The sequence below is a fragment of the Sphaeramia orbicularis genome, chromosome 3 (assembly GCF_902148855.1).
Source record: "Sphaeramia orbicularis chromosome 3, fSphaOr1.1, whole genome shotgun sequence".
Taxonomy (NCBI): Eukaryota; Metazoa; Chordata; class Actinopteri; order Kurtiformes; family Apogonidae; genus Sphaeramia; species Sphaeramia orbicularis.
The window spans coordinates 59,146,787-59,164,232 of record NC_043959.1 but is presented as its reverse complement, the minus strand read 5'-3'; the positions used below and the strand labels follow the sequence as shown (position 1 = coordinate 59,164,232).

The 17,446-nt window shown below is 36.8% G+C and overlaps 1 protein-coding gene across 1 annotated transcript; it reads right to left on the bottom strand.

The window, feature by feature from the left end:
• Positions 1–448: 448 nt before the first annotated feature.
• LOC115417203 (latent-transforming growth factor beta-binding protein 4) lies at positions 449–17,079 on the bottom strand. The gene is made up of 11 exons (XM_030131211.1): positions 16,854–17,079; positions 16,587–16,760; positions 14,822–14,986; positions 13,424–14,066; positions 11,462–11,787; positions 8,900–9,052; positions 5,834–5,953; positions 5,630–5,758; positions 3,637–3,840; positions 3,432–3,548; positions 449–1,742 (listed from the first exon to the last, which is right to left on the bottom strand). The coding sequence occupies exons 1-11, from the start codon at positions 16,912–16,914 to the stop codon at positions 1,603–1,605; spliced, it is 2,232 nt and encodes a 743-aa protein (XP_029987071.1). The 5' UTR covers positions 16,915–17,079; the 3' UTR covers positions 449–1,602.
• Between the last annotated feature and the right edge of the window lie 367 nt (positions 17,080–17,446).

The window sequence follows — 17,446 nt, the reverse complement described above, 5'->3', positions numbered from 1 at the left end:
GTCTGCATGAAGTTAGTAATAACTAGTATTAGAGTATGTTAAAATGTGAGAAAACATCAGATTAGCTGCATGAAAAATGTTTTTATTTCATAGTTGTCATGCAGTTTATCACTTTCTGATGATGGCTTTTAAATACATGTTTTTTTGCTTCAAAAATTGGTGTCTAGTGGAGTGGACATTTTTGTAACGCCATGAAAAATAGGTTCATAAAAAAATTCAATCGCATTGTTTTTTAGGAATAAAAACACTCAGGAAAATACTCAACTAAGGTTCTCATAATTCATGCATGAAAGGGTTAATAACAATAACAAGCAATTAATTTACACTCAAACATGTTAGTGCAGATCAGGTTTTATCTAGAACAGCAAATTTACAGTAATGATATGAATTCCAGTGTTTAGGATGATGCATAAGTGTCTACTGTTTTGGCTGATATGGAACTAAAACAACAAAATACATGAATATATAAGAGAACCGCTGTAGAATAACTGTCCACTGTAGCGACCACTATGCATGAAAGGGTTAATTTATTGCCGATGAGACTAAAACATTCTTGATGCAGTTGTGTGTTAATGTTGCCTGTTATGTGAAGAGGAGTTGTAGTTTCCTCTGAATGCCAAATGTGATAATATTGTGTTTTTCTGTGTCTGTCTTGTGTTTTTGTAGTCTGAATGACAATCTCTGCATCTGTGTTGGACTGTATGCGTAGGTTACAGATATAGAAATTGTGTATCAACATGTGAACTGTCTGTTAACAGTGTTCAGTGAAGATAATTTATAATTTATGTTTAATTTAACTTAAATACCGTTATATACTAGTGCTTTATATACATAGTATATGCTGTACAGTACAGTAGGATTTTATATTTACTCAATATATTAAGAAAAACAGTATATTTATACTAAAATGTGTACTGTATGTGTGTAAAGTGAGGGAACAAAGTATGTAAAGAAAGAAATCTGGGAAGTAGCTGAGAGTCTGGAGTATGTGGATCAGTGTTGGGGTGTTGGTAGCATCAGTACTCAACTACAAACATCAGATCTTTATGTAAATCTGAATGTAGTTGAATGATAACAAAAAAAAGTACTGCATAATGTAGGTGAAGTACATGTAGCTCACTACGCCCCAGTACTGATACTGAACAGGGAGAAGCTGAAGATGTTTTACTGTGAGAAGTCTGAACGAAGTTGGTGGAAACAGCAAAATGTTGATGCATAAAATAAATGTTAACCTACACTAAAAACACACATTAAGACTTTAAATTCTATTTAATTATTTTATTTCTGCAAGACATTTGATGATATATTAACAGAATAAAGTATACAGCATGTTTTTACAATAATAAAATAATTTGTCATGTTTCTGTTTACAGTTCTAATCAGGTGGATCAACAGACCATATATGGACTACACTTTTCTATAAGTTATTCTGCACAGTAATCCTTCTTAATCATAAGTGAATACTACTACATTTCAGTGTTTTATGAATCCTCTAAATATTTTACCCTTATTCTAGATTCTTAGTGGCAACCCATTCTGAAATAGACTTTACTGTACAGTAAAGTCCATACCGTTTATGGACTTTACTTCAGTATTTATTCTTCACAGTTGTTTTGGTACACATTTCTTCCAGCTGTAGGGGGAGAGGCGATGGGAGGGTGGGCAGGCACATTTATATGTACCTCTCTGATTGATACACAGGTGGGAACACCCTCCGTTTTTACGATTGCATTCGTTTATATCTGGAGAAAAAAGAACACTGTGACTCAGTGGAAATGCAGAAATAAAAGTACATTCATGCAGTTTTAGTCTTTAATTGTTTTAGAGAGACGCACATGTTTTCCTTCGTTTATACGTAACAACTAGTTGCATATAATATAATTTATGTATTGTATATTTAATTATATATTTGATCAAAATCTTCATACCAGATAATTTTATGTAGACAAAAATAACATGAAAAACAAAAACAACATAGCCTGTGTTTTGGGATTTAGTGGCTATTTTTATCACGTTTTTCAGTTGAATGTGGTGCATTGTATAAATACACGAGTATATTTAAGTAACATTAAACAAGCAAACATTTGTTTCAGCTGAGAATGTGAAATAGAATGAATCCAAAAAACAAAAGGAGAATATAAATTCCAAAAAAAGTTGGGACAATGTGTAAACAGAACGCAATGATTCATTCACTTTCTGAACTGCTTAGTCCTCAAAAGAGTTGTGGGACTCTATTCCAACTGGTAGTGGATTTAGATGGACTTATTAAGGTGCATGCTGTTAGACAGTGGGAGGCACAGGGAATCGGACCCATCTTGTTGTGAGGTGATGGTGCTGACCACTGCACTGCCACGCTGTTCAAACTGACAACATGTACCAAATGGCAGAAACACAAAAGGCTATAAAAGTATGTAAAGTAGGTACTAAAAAGAAAAAGCTGGAGGAAAATTCAGCAACTAATTATGTAAATTGGGAACAGTTTGATAATATAATTACGTTTACACAGAATGTCTTAAAGATGGTGGACAAAGGGTCACCAGCCTGTAAAAACCTGCTTCTGCACATTATGGAACAGTTTCCAAGAATGTACCTTAACCCTTTCATGCATGAATTATGAGAACCTTAATCAAGATTTTTTTTTCCTGAGTGTTTTTATTCCTCTTTAGGCATGAAAAAAAACAATGTGATTGAATTATTATTATTATTTTTTTTAAATCAGCTCTTTTTTCATGGATTAGCTACAAAAATGTCCACTCAACTACACCATGAATTTTATTCTTGAAGCAAAGAAACATGTATTTAAAACCCAATATCATAAAGTGATATAAAAACAGTGAAATGAAACCATGTTTAATGCAGCTAATCTGATGTTTTCTCACATTTTAACATATTCTAATACTAGTTATTACTCACTTCATGGAGATAATATGCAAAAAATAAATATTAACAATTGATTTCCGCTCAGGAACCAATCAAGAACAGCAAAGTTACAATAATGGTATGAATTGCAGTTTATGAGATGATGCATAAGTGTCCACTGTGTTGGTTGATATGGAACTAAAACAACAAAACCCATGAATATACAAGAGTAAAGCTGTAGAGTAACTGTCCACTGGAGTGACCACTATGCATGAAAGGGTTAAAGTAAAATTAAAAAGTAAAAAGACTCTAGATATCTCATTATTTGTAGTAACTAGTGTAATAAAAACATCCAGAAAATTTGGAGAAATCTTTGTACATAAAAAAAAAAGGTTGAAAATCAATATTGGAAATCATAGCTTTCCATTTTCATTGACATTTTACACAGTGCAACTTTTTTTGAGTAGGAGTTATAAATATTATTATGAAAACAATTAATATTTGCCATCATTTTCATTTTTCAGACCTACACCAAGTAGATTCAAGATGTGTGTGTGTGTTTGATTTCTGACCTTTGCAGCGTCGGCCGTCTCTTTGCAGTGTGTATCCTCTGGGACAGATGCAGTGGTATGAGCCCGGCAGGTTCACACACTGCCACTCGCACCTTTCCTCCTCACACTCATTTATATCTGTGTGTCAGCAGTCAGACATGTTAATCAGACAAAGCTTTTGTTGAGTTCTGTGGAGTGTATTTGGACAAACATGCCTCCCACGCACCTACACACTCCTCTTTCAGAGTTGATGTTGAATTATCAGGCGCTGCTTGTTTCTTGTACCCAGATGGACACTCTGCCACACAGGTGTGTCCGTCACCTGCTAAGGTGTGTCCATACGAGCAGGAGCAGCGGTAAGATCCTGGGGAGTTAAGACACCGCTCCGAACATGGTCCCAAACCATCGTTTACTGCACACTCATCTGTATCTGGAAAGGAAAGGAAAGGAAAGGAAAGGAAAGGAAAGGAAAGGAAAGGAAAGGAAAGGAAAGGAAAGGAAAGGAAAGGAAAGGAGGGAAAGGGAAGGAAAGGGGAAGATGACAACCTTTTCTTTGGACTCAAATGTCCTGTTCCGCTGCAGTGATATTTACATGTGCACATAAAATTCCAGTTTTTCCTCTTATTCTGAAAAAGACAAACTTCATACAGAGTTATTTACATGGACAATGAAAAAAGAAAATACCACTAATATTCCTGTTTACATGCAGCTGCAATTAAGAATACAGCATGTATTCAGAGTTTTCCATTGGTAGCAGATGTTCCACTGTGTGAACGCTGCCCACTTCCCCTCAATGACACTCTTGAAAAGTCCGTTTTCTACATTTCCTCACATTCAAACCCTGTGGATATCCTCATTTATAACGTTCATTCTAAGATGAAATGTCTGAACACTTTTGCAATCTATGCTTCCATCTGCAGATTCCTTCTTTATAGAACTGTTGGGGCTGTCTTTGGCACAGTCTTTTTATATACAGGGTGTCCCATAAGTCTCCATACATAGGAGACATAATACATATGGTTCTAACATGTATTTCTTTATATTTCTTCTTTATAGTTCTTCAGCAGTGGAGGACACACATTGAAATGTGTTCCCGACAAAATGGCAGTCATATAGAGCATATTATAGAAATAAAAATGGTTTATGTCAAGAAACGTTTATTTTTCCTATGTATGGAGACTTATGGGACACCCTGTATATACCCCACCTGTCCTCATAAAGTCTAATTCTGAATATACAAATGGAATATTCTGTTTACCTGAATATACACCTGTCAAACTCAGAATATTGTCATATGGAATAGAAGCCAAAGTGTGCACACAGCCTGCAGGTCTCGATCCAAATGAGAACATCAGGATGCAAAGGATCATGGATATTCAGTCACCATATCTACAGTAACTGCGTCATGCCATCAGCCAACATGGACCAAAAATCTCTCAGGAATGCTTCCAGAGTTAAGGAAGTTGTCAAGACAAACAGGAGGTGTACCTAATAAAGTGGCCAGTGCATGTATGTTATTGACAGCAGTATGAACATTAGTACAGACACAGCTATGTCAATTTTAACCCTTTCATGTATGAATTATAAGAGCCTTAATTAAGATTTTTCTTTTTTTTTTTTTTACCGTTTTTATTCCTCTAGGCATTAAAAAAAAAAATAGTGTGATTGACATATTTTTATGAACCTGTTAGTTGCAAAAATGTCCTTTCAGCTGGACACCATGCATTTAATTTTTTGAAGAGAAGAAACATATTTACTGATATACTTTGAAAACTATGAAATAAAAACATTTTTAATGCAGCTAATCTGATGTTTTCTCACATTTTAACATACTCTAATACTGGTCACTACTCACTCCAGGGAGATAATATGCAAAAAAAAGAAAGCTTTTTGTTTAACCCATAAAAACCCAGTGCTACTTTTGTCATCATGTTTAAAAAAAAAAAACCTGTTAATTACAGTCTAATAACAACAAGCAACTGATGTACACTCAAACATGTTAGTGCAGATCTAATTTATGAAGAACAGCAAAGTTACAGTAATTTTATGAACTGCAGTGTATGGGATGATGCATGAGCTGTGTTGGCAGATATGGAACTAAAATAACAAAATCCATGAATAGAACAGCTGTAAAATAGCTGTCCACTGTAGGGACCACTGTGCATGAAAGGGTTAAACATTTTTCAGATAAATGATGAGCTCAAACAGTGCTCCCTAACCTCGGCAGTGTCCGTCTGCAGACTGAAGGCTATAACCAACAGGACACCGACAGTGGAAACTCCCAGAAGTGTTTATGCAGCCAAACACACAACCTGTCACACCTGTGGGCAGCAGGCACTCGTCCACATCTGGAGAGAGAATCATCTGTGAATACAAGCTAATGACAGAAACAGACACACATGTATTATGCCGCTCAGCTACACCTGTGCAGGTCTGATTAGGAGCGGGTTGATAGCCGTCATCACAGGCGCACTTAAAAGAGCCGAAAGTGTTGATGCATCTCTGCTGACACCGGGGCTGCCCCTCCACACACTCATCGAAATCTACAAAAACACAACACGTAAGGACAGAAAAAGAGCAATCACATAAAATAATGAAATGACATATCGCTGTCTGCATGGGAAGTGGAGATCGACACAGGTTCAACTAGAAGCACTCAGAGCGCAGACCTCCGCCAAGGCTGATCAGTGGCCCCCCCACCCCCGATCACCACCAAAATTTAATCATTTCTTCCTTATCACATTTCCAACAAACCCTGAAAATTTCATCCAAATCTGTCCATAACTTTTTGAGTTATGTTGCACACTAACGGACAGACAAACAAACAAACAAACACACAAACCCTGGCAAAAACATAACCTCCTTGGCAGAGGTAATAAAACACACACGTGTACAGTAAATCTGGCACAGACACACAGTCCAGGCCCGACGCAGATGAAAGAGCAGAGCAGCAGATGAAAGCTGGTCATCTCCCCCAGCGCTCTGAATCACACTGGAAACCTCAGCCGTGTGTTTCCATGTTCGCCTGCTGTTGTTGCTGTAATGAGCTAAACATAACGCAGATGTTTTCTGACTTCCTGTTCTTCACAGACAGGAAACAAGGATGTGCAGGACGCCAGCTTGTATGTCAACGGTCAAGCCTCGTTTCCCTGGTGTGTCCCAAATACACACAATATCCTATATCTGACACTCAATATAACTGTTCCATGTCTGCATGTGGTTTTTAGATTTCAGTAGCATTATTTTAAAGAACTGATAAATTGTAGTGTTCTTATTTAGTTCTGTTTCTTCAGGTTTTAAACTGAAAAAGGCAAGAAGAAACAATGCATTAGATCAAGTATAAATTATAAAACCATTATTTAGTACAGGTGGAAAAGATGCAATTAATTAAAATCGCATTGTAGGGGAGACCAGGGACAGTTGTAACATTTTTGATATTTCTGTCTCTAACTTTGAGCTCTTTTAACCCAGTGTCTTCAAACTGCATGTAAACGAGCTTCAAGTGTCTGCTAATAAATGACCTAGAACATGTCTGTGCAACACAAATAGACAATGCATGACTTAATCTCAAACACAAGGAGTGAAATGTTACAATTGACCCCATAGTCTGGGTCAGCTGTAACATACCTTGGGGTAAAATGTAACATTATAAAATCAGGACCATCACAGTGACTTAAGATATTGACTGACTAATGGGAGGAGCTGCGTTTGGTTTCATAAAGCCGGAAAACCAATCTGGACCAGCAGTTGAAGTCTCATCCCATGACTTTGGATGTTTGCAACCGTATTTTTCTGCAAGCTGAAATGCAAGTTCTCTTACCTGTAATATTAAACATATAAAAATGTTAAAAAATGTCCCTATTAAACATATATTTTATATATTGCCACCAGTATAACTTTCATAAATTCAGCCTGACTTAGCCTCAGTTCTTCTGCGCTTATCTCTCGGGGACATAGTCCATAGTTTACATTAGCAGCACCTTTCAGATACTCTGTCAGAATCTTTTCTTGTTCATCAGTGAACACCTTTATTGCAGAGTTGTAGCCTACTCATGGAAGTTCACTGGATCTTCTAACTTCTTCCTCCCTTTGCAGAATCTATGTAGAGTGACATGGCATACAATTTTCCACAGATCTGACTGACTTTCTGTGGATCTTTACGTCAGTGGATGTCCAGAGGCCAGAGACCTAGGCATGTTAAAACTAAAAAAAAGAAAGTTGCAGCGTTCCATGGTCATGAAATCCTGGAAAAACAATTGAATTTTAGCTTGGAGTAAGTTGTAACATTTTAGAAAGTGTTACAATCTACCCCAAGCAAGTTTGTCCTGAGCGCATTAGTGATGAGTTAGCTTGCCTTACAGCTAGAAGCTAAAACAATACCATAAATAACCTGAATGAAAGACAGCTAAACAGACACATAATCAGCATGATACACCTTTAATGACTCCAACTACAAAGCAAGCTATGTAATCACAAAAGTAATTTGAGCAAAAATAATTACTTTCTTGCCACAAAATTATGTTTTCCCTCACAAATTTTGATGTGTCTGCCTCACGGCACTACAACTTCCCATGTGGACTAAGGACTAAACTGAGCATGTGCAGAGTGAATTAGGTGAATCCTTACTTGTTTGTGACTGGAGCAATTGCAAGTGTTACAACTGTCCCCAGTCTCCCATATATATATATATATATATATATATATATATATGTATGCTTTTTTTTTTTTTTTTAAAGATTTTATTGACAGCAATATAGCAACCACACTGGGAAAACTAAACCACCCTGGTTTTACATTTCATATTAACTGATGTTGCATTGTTCATCATTGTTTTTAGTTCATTTGTGTGAAAGTATGATTTCAGTCAACGTTTTTTCACAGCTAGCTTTAGTTTTTATTAAATATGATACAGACAAGAAGGAATAAAAACTGATTTAAAAAATAAATAAATAATAAAAAAAAGGGGGGGGGGGGCTCACAGGAATATTTACAGGCCTTATTTTCAGCCAAAAATCTAACTATAATTAGTTAAATATTCCAACCCAGTAATAAATATTGATGTTTGTAAACACAAAAAGGATATGCCCATCAACTGAAGTTCACACTGATAGTACTTTAAAGAAAAAGCATAAAAAATCCCATTAAGTTTCCACTAATAGCTGCCACAAATGATAGGATGCCTGTGAACAACAAACTGAAGATGTTTTTTTTTTTACCTTGTAATTGTCAGCCTCCTAAGTGTTACAAAGCAATCGTAGCTCCGTAAATTTCACAGCTCGTTTACGTTTGCCCCTGAGCTACGAAACATCCAACACATAAAACATGTGAAAGCTATTCCCTGCTGTGCTGTGACATGCTTCAGTGCATGCTGCGTTGCTATGAGAAAGAGCCCGGGGCGTCCACGAAGAATGTCACGGCTCCACTGAAAGCTCTGACAGCTCCAGTAAATAAAAAAAAAAAAAAATAATAATAATAAAATAGGAGTTCACCTCGACACGTTCGCCCATCATCCAGCAGAGTGAATCCAGGTCTGCAGAGGCACTGAGTCCTGGTCTGGGTCTGACTGGAGCTCTGGTTGTAGTGTTGGGAGTGAACACACAGCTGGGAACAGCCTCCATTGTTAACTGAGCACGGTGTCAACTCTGGAGACAGACATCCAAGAAAAACAGAGTGGAGGGAAAGAGAAGATCAACACAGGGGTAGATATAAAATATAAGCCAGTATAAATGAAGCAACATTCTCAAGCAGTAGTTCATCGTGTACTGTGTAGTACTGATAATGGTCTGGAAACACTGAACAGGAAATCATATGAACAAAATACAACCAATCATCTATGAAAAAAAATACTGGATCGTACTTTTTTGTAAAAATTACGTAACAGAATCAAAAATAAACCTAAGATAAGTACTATGTATATATACAAGTTCATTACATAGAATTTTTATATTACAAAAAAGAGCAATAAGAATTGTTCACAATGTTGGTTTTCGGGAACACACAAATCCACTATTTTTACAATCTAAAACTTTAAAATTCATCGACCTTATGGAATTCAAAACTACTCAAATAATGTATAAAGCAAAGAACAATTTACTACCGGGCGATATTCAAGAAATGTTTTGTGAAAGAGAGGGAGGCTATGATTTAAAAAAATTAAATTTAAAGATTCATAAAGTACGCACTACATTAAAAAGTTTCTGTATCACCATTTGTGGAGAAAAACTGTGGAACAAATTGTGTGTGGAGATAAAACAAATATCAAACATAATTCAGTTTAAAAAAAGATATAAAGAATTGATTCTTGAGAGGTCCAGTATTTAATAATGACAATGAGGCCTGTTTGTTTATGAATGATGTTGTACTGATGAATCTGCTGGAAGTATTGAAGAGAAGGTTTGATTTGTTGAGTCTGTTTGTCTGACTGCACTGACATGAACAGACTGTTGGGGATAATTCAGTTACTGCATTATGGATTGTTGTGGTTCGATGCTAAAATTAGGGAAATAGTATCGGCTGACTGTTGTATAAAGTTAATGATAAAGGTGTAAAAGCACTGAGGGGTAGGATGAAATAAGTTTAGACTTCTTCCTACTCCTTTTCGACCATGCAAAATTCAGACTTGTATGTGCTTGAAGATAGATTCTGTCCATTTAAATGTTGTTTTGTTTATATCTTGGTTTGCTTTGTTTTGTCTTATTTTCTTTGCATGTTTGAAATAAAATAACAAAATAAATAAAATAAAAAAATATGTAGGTCCCATACATTAATAGGTAAAGTCTTGCAAAAGTTTGAACACATCACACATCACTTCCCATGTCCACTGACTTGAAAGTTTGTCATGAAAATGTTTGTGAATTGCTGTCAATAATTATTGATGTCAAGTCAATACTTCTTTTGTTTAAAGGCTGACTTTTGTTCCAGAGAGTTGAAGAAACATAATGGTAATATGTTTTAGTTTGATTATTTATGTTCAGAACATCATAAATGTTTCAGTAATCTAGAGATAGAACAATGCTAATAATATAAAAAAAAAAAAATTAAATAAACATTTAAGCAAAATTAAGTAAACGCTGAGTTATTTTGTAAGGATTTTTAATGATGATGTTAACAAAAGATATCCTAAAGGTGAAGTAAAATGTTTATTGGATTGATATTAGTCCTTTGAAACGTTATATTATGGCATTTGTCAGTGCTGTTTTGTAGGCCAGACCACGTTTAGGGATAAAAGGCTGAATGTGTGTCCTGTGACTTTTGTCCATGTAATGATTCTAAGTATTGAAAAGAAAAACAAACAAAGGATCAAATAGCCAGTGCACAAAAAAACCCCAGTGACTGTTATATGTGGTATTAATACTTATGTATTCAATAGTATGCAATAGTATGATTATAGTACCTAAAATTACTTTAATCTGACTATAATTAAAGTTTATTTTCATGAATAAATGTATGTTTTTGGATTGTAAAAATTCTGAAAATATTGACCAATAGAAATCCAATCACCCACACAGAGACAGATCTTAAAATTAGTACAAATAATGAAAAATAATGAAAAAAATTAATCATTAATCCAAACTATAATCCACTACTTTTTGTTACTAAACTAATTTACTAATTTTTCTAGATGTACTTTTACTTTATAACAAAAGAGAACCATATTTTATAAAGCCCTCATATGTGTTCTGTAAAATATTTGCAAAATCCCAAATAACTGAAACTGTCAGATAAAGTGGAAAGTAAAAAGTAAAAGAGTATTTACTTATGTAGTGAAGTAGAATTCTAATAAAAAGAACATATGTGAGGAGAGTACAAGTGCCTCAAGCTCCAGTAAATGTTCTTAGTTATAATCCACTCCTGCAAGCGTGTCAAACAAGCGAAAATCCTCTTTACAAAACGTGAGGGGAAAGTAAAAATATAAGGAAAAGTCACACCAGTAAAACTGCTCTACATTAGTTGGCAGTTTTCAGACAAAGTGACATGAGTCTGTGGAGTTTTCTGCAACACATTCACATTTCAGTAAACCTTTGTGTGTTTTGAAGCGTAACCTCACCTACCCAAACACACAGGTGTGACTCCGCTCCAGACGCCCCCCCGCTGGCAGTAGCTGTGCACGTCTCCATGAGCCAGCGTATAACCAGGGTAACAGGCGTACTGTATGTAATGTCTGAACTCTCTGGGACCTGGATTCTCAATGTTACGGAAGTAGAAAGTACCATGAGCGGGTACAGGAGGGTACGGACACACAGGCCGTCTGGAAAACAGAGCAGGTCGGGTGCTGTCCTTCATCTTACTGGTGGGATATTCTGTCTTCATTTGGATCGTTGGAAGTAAACTGGCGTCGAGCGCTGGTTCTCCTGCGTCTGAAGGGGTGGAGGCGGGACTAGAGGAAGTGGATGCAGAAGAGGAGGAGGGAGAAGAAGGAGGAGATGAGGTGAAGAGTGAAGTGGTAGGAATGGAATAAACAGGAGCCTCTATGGCAGGGCTGTCAAACTCATTTTAGTTCAGGGGCCGCATTCAGCTAAATTTGATCTGAAGTGGGCCGAACCAGCAAAATAACATAATATATAAATAATGTCAACTCCAAACTTTTCTCTGTTTTACAGCAAAAAAAAAAGTAAATTTATATTATGAAAAGGTTTCCATCTACAAACTATCCTTTCAGATGTGAATAACATGAACAAACTGAAAAAATAAGTGTAATTTTAACACTATTCTGCCTCAGTTTATCATTTTCACATGTACATTATAACTTACAGATCACAGTGGTTCTACAAGCACACAAAACATTTAATAACAGACAGAATCTTGTTAAAATCGTACGTAAGACATTTCAGGTTGTTCATATTTGTTCAGGTTATTCACATTTTTTGCAAAATTACAGGGTGGGGAAGCAAAATTTACAATATTTTGAGGCAGGGATTGAAAGACAGTGTATGACCAATTAGTTTATTGAAAGTCATGAGAATTTATTTGCCACAAGAAAATTTACATAATAGAAAATGTTTTTATTCTATGTGTCCTCCTCCTTTCTCAATAACTGCCTTCACACACTTCCTGAAACTTGCGCAAGTGTTCCTCAAATATTGGGGTGACAACTTGTCCCATTCTTCTTTAATAGTATCTTTAAGAAAGTCCACATTGCTGTGTGATGTTCTATTGGTAGCATGTTCTAAAACGCCCCAAACAGCAGAATCCAGAGGGTTTAGATCTGGGCTAGAAGGCGGCCATAAACATGATTCCCAAAAATTGCTAAAGTTGGATTTGTTGCTGTTGTCAACAAGTGTTTTGGTGTTCTTGTGTAAGATTTTAACTTCAAATCATATTTTACTGCATTTCTAACGGTCTTGTTGTCTACCTCAAGTTCAATTGCCATTTTTCTCATGGATTTGGTTGGATCCTTTAGGATTTTGGATTTGAGAGCTTTAATAAAAGCTTTGGTACATTTTTTTGTTGCTTCCTCCTCTTCCAGACTTTCTGGTAATAGTTTTGCTCATAGTCATTCTCTTCTTTCCATTCTAAACAGTCTTTATGGACACTCCAACTATTTTTGAAATCTCCTTTGGTGTGACGAGTGCATTCAGCAAATCACACACTCTTTGACGTTTGCTTTCCTGATTACTCATATGGGCAAAAGTTTCTGAAAAGGTATGGATAATAGTGTTAGGTATGATTATGACATCAATATATGTTTGGTTTCAAAACAATTGACGTAGTGCCTGCTGAGAAAAAACAACTAAATGTTCATTGTACATTTTGCTTCCCCACCCTGTATACTTTGTTTTAGTGTAAAAACATGAAAATATTTACCTTTACAAAGAGAAAAATTTGGAATTGTTGTTATTTATATGTTATTCTGATAGTATTTGACTGGTCCTGCTCACTTGAGATTGAATTAGTCTGAATGTGGAACCTGAACTAAAAGGATTGTTAATATCTTCAGTGTAGTATTTGCATTTCACAAATTCATCCCGCGGGCCAGACTGGACCCTTTGGACCCTTTGCCGCATGTTTGACACCTGTGCTCTATGGGATGCTCTTCATCTGCAGGACCAGGCTGAAACAGAGGAAGACACTGGAGGTCAGCGTGGGCCTTCTGGTCTTCATCTGCAGCTTTAGGAGACTGAGATACTGTTTCCGAAGACGTCACATCAGGATGAGGTGTGGAGGGGTTTTCAGTTCTGGTGTGATGCAGGGGTGAAGCCGGTGCAAACGTCACAGAGGAGGCTGAAGATGATGACCCCTGTGTGTCTGACACTGACGGCTGGGTAAACGAAACGGCAGCAGATGGAGACGTAGATCTAGAGGCTGTCGGTGTACCAGGTGTGAGCAGCACTTGTGTTTCCTGCATGAATCCACTTTGTTTGTCTGCTTCTGCTTTGACAGCGTTTGCATCTGAGGTATGCCCTCCAGTCTGCTTGTCTGGTCCACGCTGAGCTTCATCTGTTTCTTGAGCTCCAGGGTGGACCGCCTGGATCCTGTCTTTAATGAGAACTTTAGCTTTTTGATGCCTCTCGAAACCGAATTTGGGGTGTATGTCTTTAGTGGCAATCTGTGTATGAGAATCATAGTGGGACTGCTGCTGTGTTTTCAGACCTACAGTAGACTGGAGGTTCTGGTTTACGTTTGGCTTTTGCAGGTCAGGGCGCATCATGTCGAACTCTAACAGCAGAAAAAAGCATACAGTCAGAAGATTTATTAATCCCAGGGGAAACTGTTCAAAATATAAAGCAGTGTTTTTCAATCTTGGGGTCGAGACCTCACATGGGGTTGTGTGGAATTCAAATAGAGTCACCTAAAATTTCTCGTAATTGATAAAAATAATAAAATAATTTTAAATAATGACTAATAAAAAATATATGGTGAGTTGACAGAGACAATCGCAATACATAAAAGACATGACAAACTCTGAAGCTGAAACTGCAGCTGTTTCTCTGTCAAATGTTCATTGTGGTCAGTTTCAGATGCTGCAGCTCTTTCATAATTCATAGTTTCAGTTCTTGTTTGTTCAGTATTAATTGTCCTCCTTGTAAATCACAGCTGGACTGACTGGACAGATCCTGACCAAGGAAAATAAAATTCTCCCTTTGTGCAGTAATCTACACCTGGATTTACTGCCTCCGTCCATAATAATAGACATTATATAGACTAAATGTCGTCTAAAATTATTGTTTATTTGCAACATAGTATGGCAAACTATTACATGATCAAAAACAAATTAATTTTAGCCAAAAAAAGTCTCCGTTTTGAATGTCTGGGGTCGCCAGAAATTTGTGATGTTAAAATGGGATCACGAGCCAAAAAAGGTTGGAACCACTGATTTAAAAAAAAGACTAGTATTTTAAACCCCGCAACTGTGTTTTAAAATAAACAGATTTAAACAAGCTTATTCTTATGACGCAGATGTCCATGCTCACCTTTGCACACAGGCTTTGTGTCATTCCAAGTACGACCCTTACAATACAACATAGAAGACCCATGGAGTTTAAAACCACTGTTACAGCTGAAAACTGCCCAAGAGCCAGCTTCATTCCTGCTGCTTGTCCCATGGATGAGAGGTCCAGGGTGGGAGCAGCCAGAGCCTGAAGGACAGGATACAAAACAAAAACAAAAACACAAAGTGGATGAAAGTTGGTAAAGACTCAGTGTGTGATGTTTGGTATGGACTCTTAAGGAAAAAAACAAAAAAACAAACAAACTCGGAAGTCGTTTTGCTTGTTGTGCCCTGCTCTGTTCTTTTTCGTTAAAGGGATATTAACGCACACTGGTGACTTAACGGTAGATTTCACCGGTTATGAAGGGAAAAAAGGAGAGGAAGTCTGTTCTGAGATACTGGAGAAACATGGTAGCTCCACATGGAGGTATAAACTGTGTAGTCACAGAAACACAACAAATCCTATTTTTGTGTGATTATACACTGAGGACACATAATTTGGAGAAGTTATGTACTTGAATTTCCCTTGGGATTAATAAAGTATCTATCTATCTATCTATCTATCTATCTATCTATCTATCTATCTATCTATCTATCTATCTATCTATCTATCTATCTATCTATCTATCTATCTATCTATCCATCCATCCATCCATCCATCCATCCATCCATCCATCCATCCATCCATCCATCCATCCATCCATCCATCCATCCATCCATCCATCCATCCATCACAAAATATGTCAGAAGTATGTTAACAGAAAAATAGAGCATAAGTACAGTAAAAGTACTGAAAAAACATTCAGTACAAATACAGTACATATATGCATGTGCTGTATTTGCAGATACTGATGTAATATTGGACTTGATACTGACAATGATATTAAAAGATATATGAAGTAAAAGGAGGTAATAATGTACATAGTTAATGACAAAGAGATAAAACTGGCAAACATATCAAATTAATTCAATGAATGTAGTATTTGATAAATACCTACACTGATAAATAGAGATCAGAGATCTTTCTTCTTCAACAAAAACTCAAAATGTGTTTCTCTAGTTATTGCTGACCGGTGGTGCTTTACTATATTTGAAAGGATTTTAATTCTTCAACAAATAATCTACATTTACATACAAGCACTGCCTTTATGTCAGTGTTGTTATTTGTTGATATTACTCATATACAGTGTCTGATTTAGAGAACATAATCACGAATCATCTGTAACACTGAAATAATATGAAGTTTTATTATCATCTAATTAATCAGAAAAATGACAAAAAAAATAGATTATTTCTTATGTTTGGATTCTTTTTGATTCTGAACAGAATAAACAGAAATCCAGACGTGACCAAATCAGAATTTAATTTTATCTTTGCCTCTTTGTTTTTGTCCTTTTTTCATTAGCTGTTTTCTCTCCAGGCTCGTTGTCTGGACTCTACCTGGCCTGTTTCCTTTACATTAATTACTCCGTACCCAGGTTTTGTTTGTTTTGTTCTGCTTGTTGTTCCCCTCTTAGTTCATAATGGAAAAGAAAATGATGATGCCTTGTTACTAGGGGATTAAAGCTGCTGAGATAAATTGAGTCTGGGCAGGGACCTGTTATTATTTTCCATCCTCTTTTCATTCAACCGTTGTCTTTTACACTATTAACTCGAGGAGACAGCTAAAAAAAAAAAAAAAAAAAAACCCCACTAAAATACAGAAACTGTAATGAAGTTTCCATACAAGCACAGTAAAAGAGCCTTACCAACACAGACTGGAGGGTCTCGGGACCAGTGTCCAGACACGCAGCTGTTGGTTTTATGTCCATGGAGCTTGTAGCCACGGTGACAATGGAAGATCACAAGCAGCCCGCCGTAACGGAAAAACGTCTGTCCGTTCTCCAGATGTCTAAAACCGCTGCATCCCTCAGCTCCACAAACTGCAGATGAGTTAACAGTAAGTGCATCCTGTCCTGTAAAACACTGCTTCTCCTGGCAAAACAAAGGCTGAAACATGACTGTAAGTGAAGTACCTGTAGGGAAGATGCAAAGAAGAGCGACAACCGCCGCCAGGAGCCTCTTCTGAGCTCCCATAGAGCATTGGTGTTCAGATAACTGTGGGGTAATGTCAGATTTAAACAGAGAAAAACCTAGACAGTGAAAGTGGAAGGGTTTGGAGGTTTTAAGAGGAAGGGTCTAATATGGGTGGAGAGAAGAGAGAAAGGAGGGGTAAGGTGGTACACGCTGAGAACAAAAACAGACGGATGGGGACGTTTCGGGGGGGGGGGGGGGGGGGGGGGGGGGCGCTCATTTCACCTGGTTTCCTAATTTATGAGAATGAGAACACAATGCTTGAGTTAATATCACACACTTTAAGAACTTCATCAATAATTCAAACCCACCTTTTTATCTTCACTTCATCCTCCTCCAGCTGATGTGTTGTAGTTTTAGTGCGTCTGCTGCACAAGCCGACGCCTTCAGTAAAATCTGAACCTGTTATTTTCTGACAAGATGCCTGGGCCTGTTTCACGGCTTGCACTGTTAACTGTAATTATAGTGGGCAGGATGCCAGAGTGAACACACACATACACACAATGCACGGACACACACTTTCTAAAATGAACCC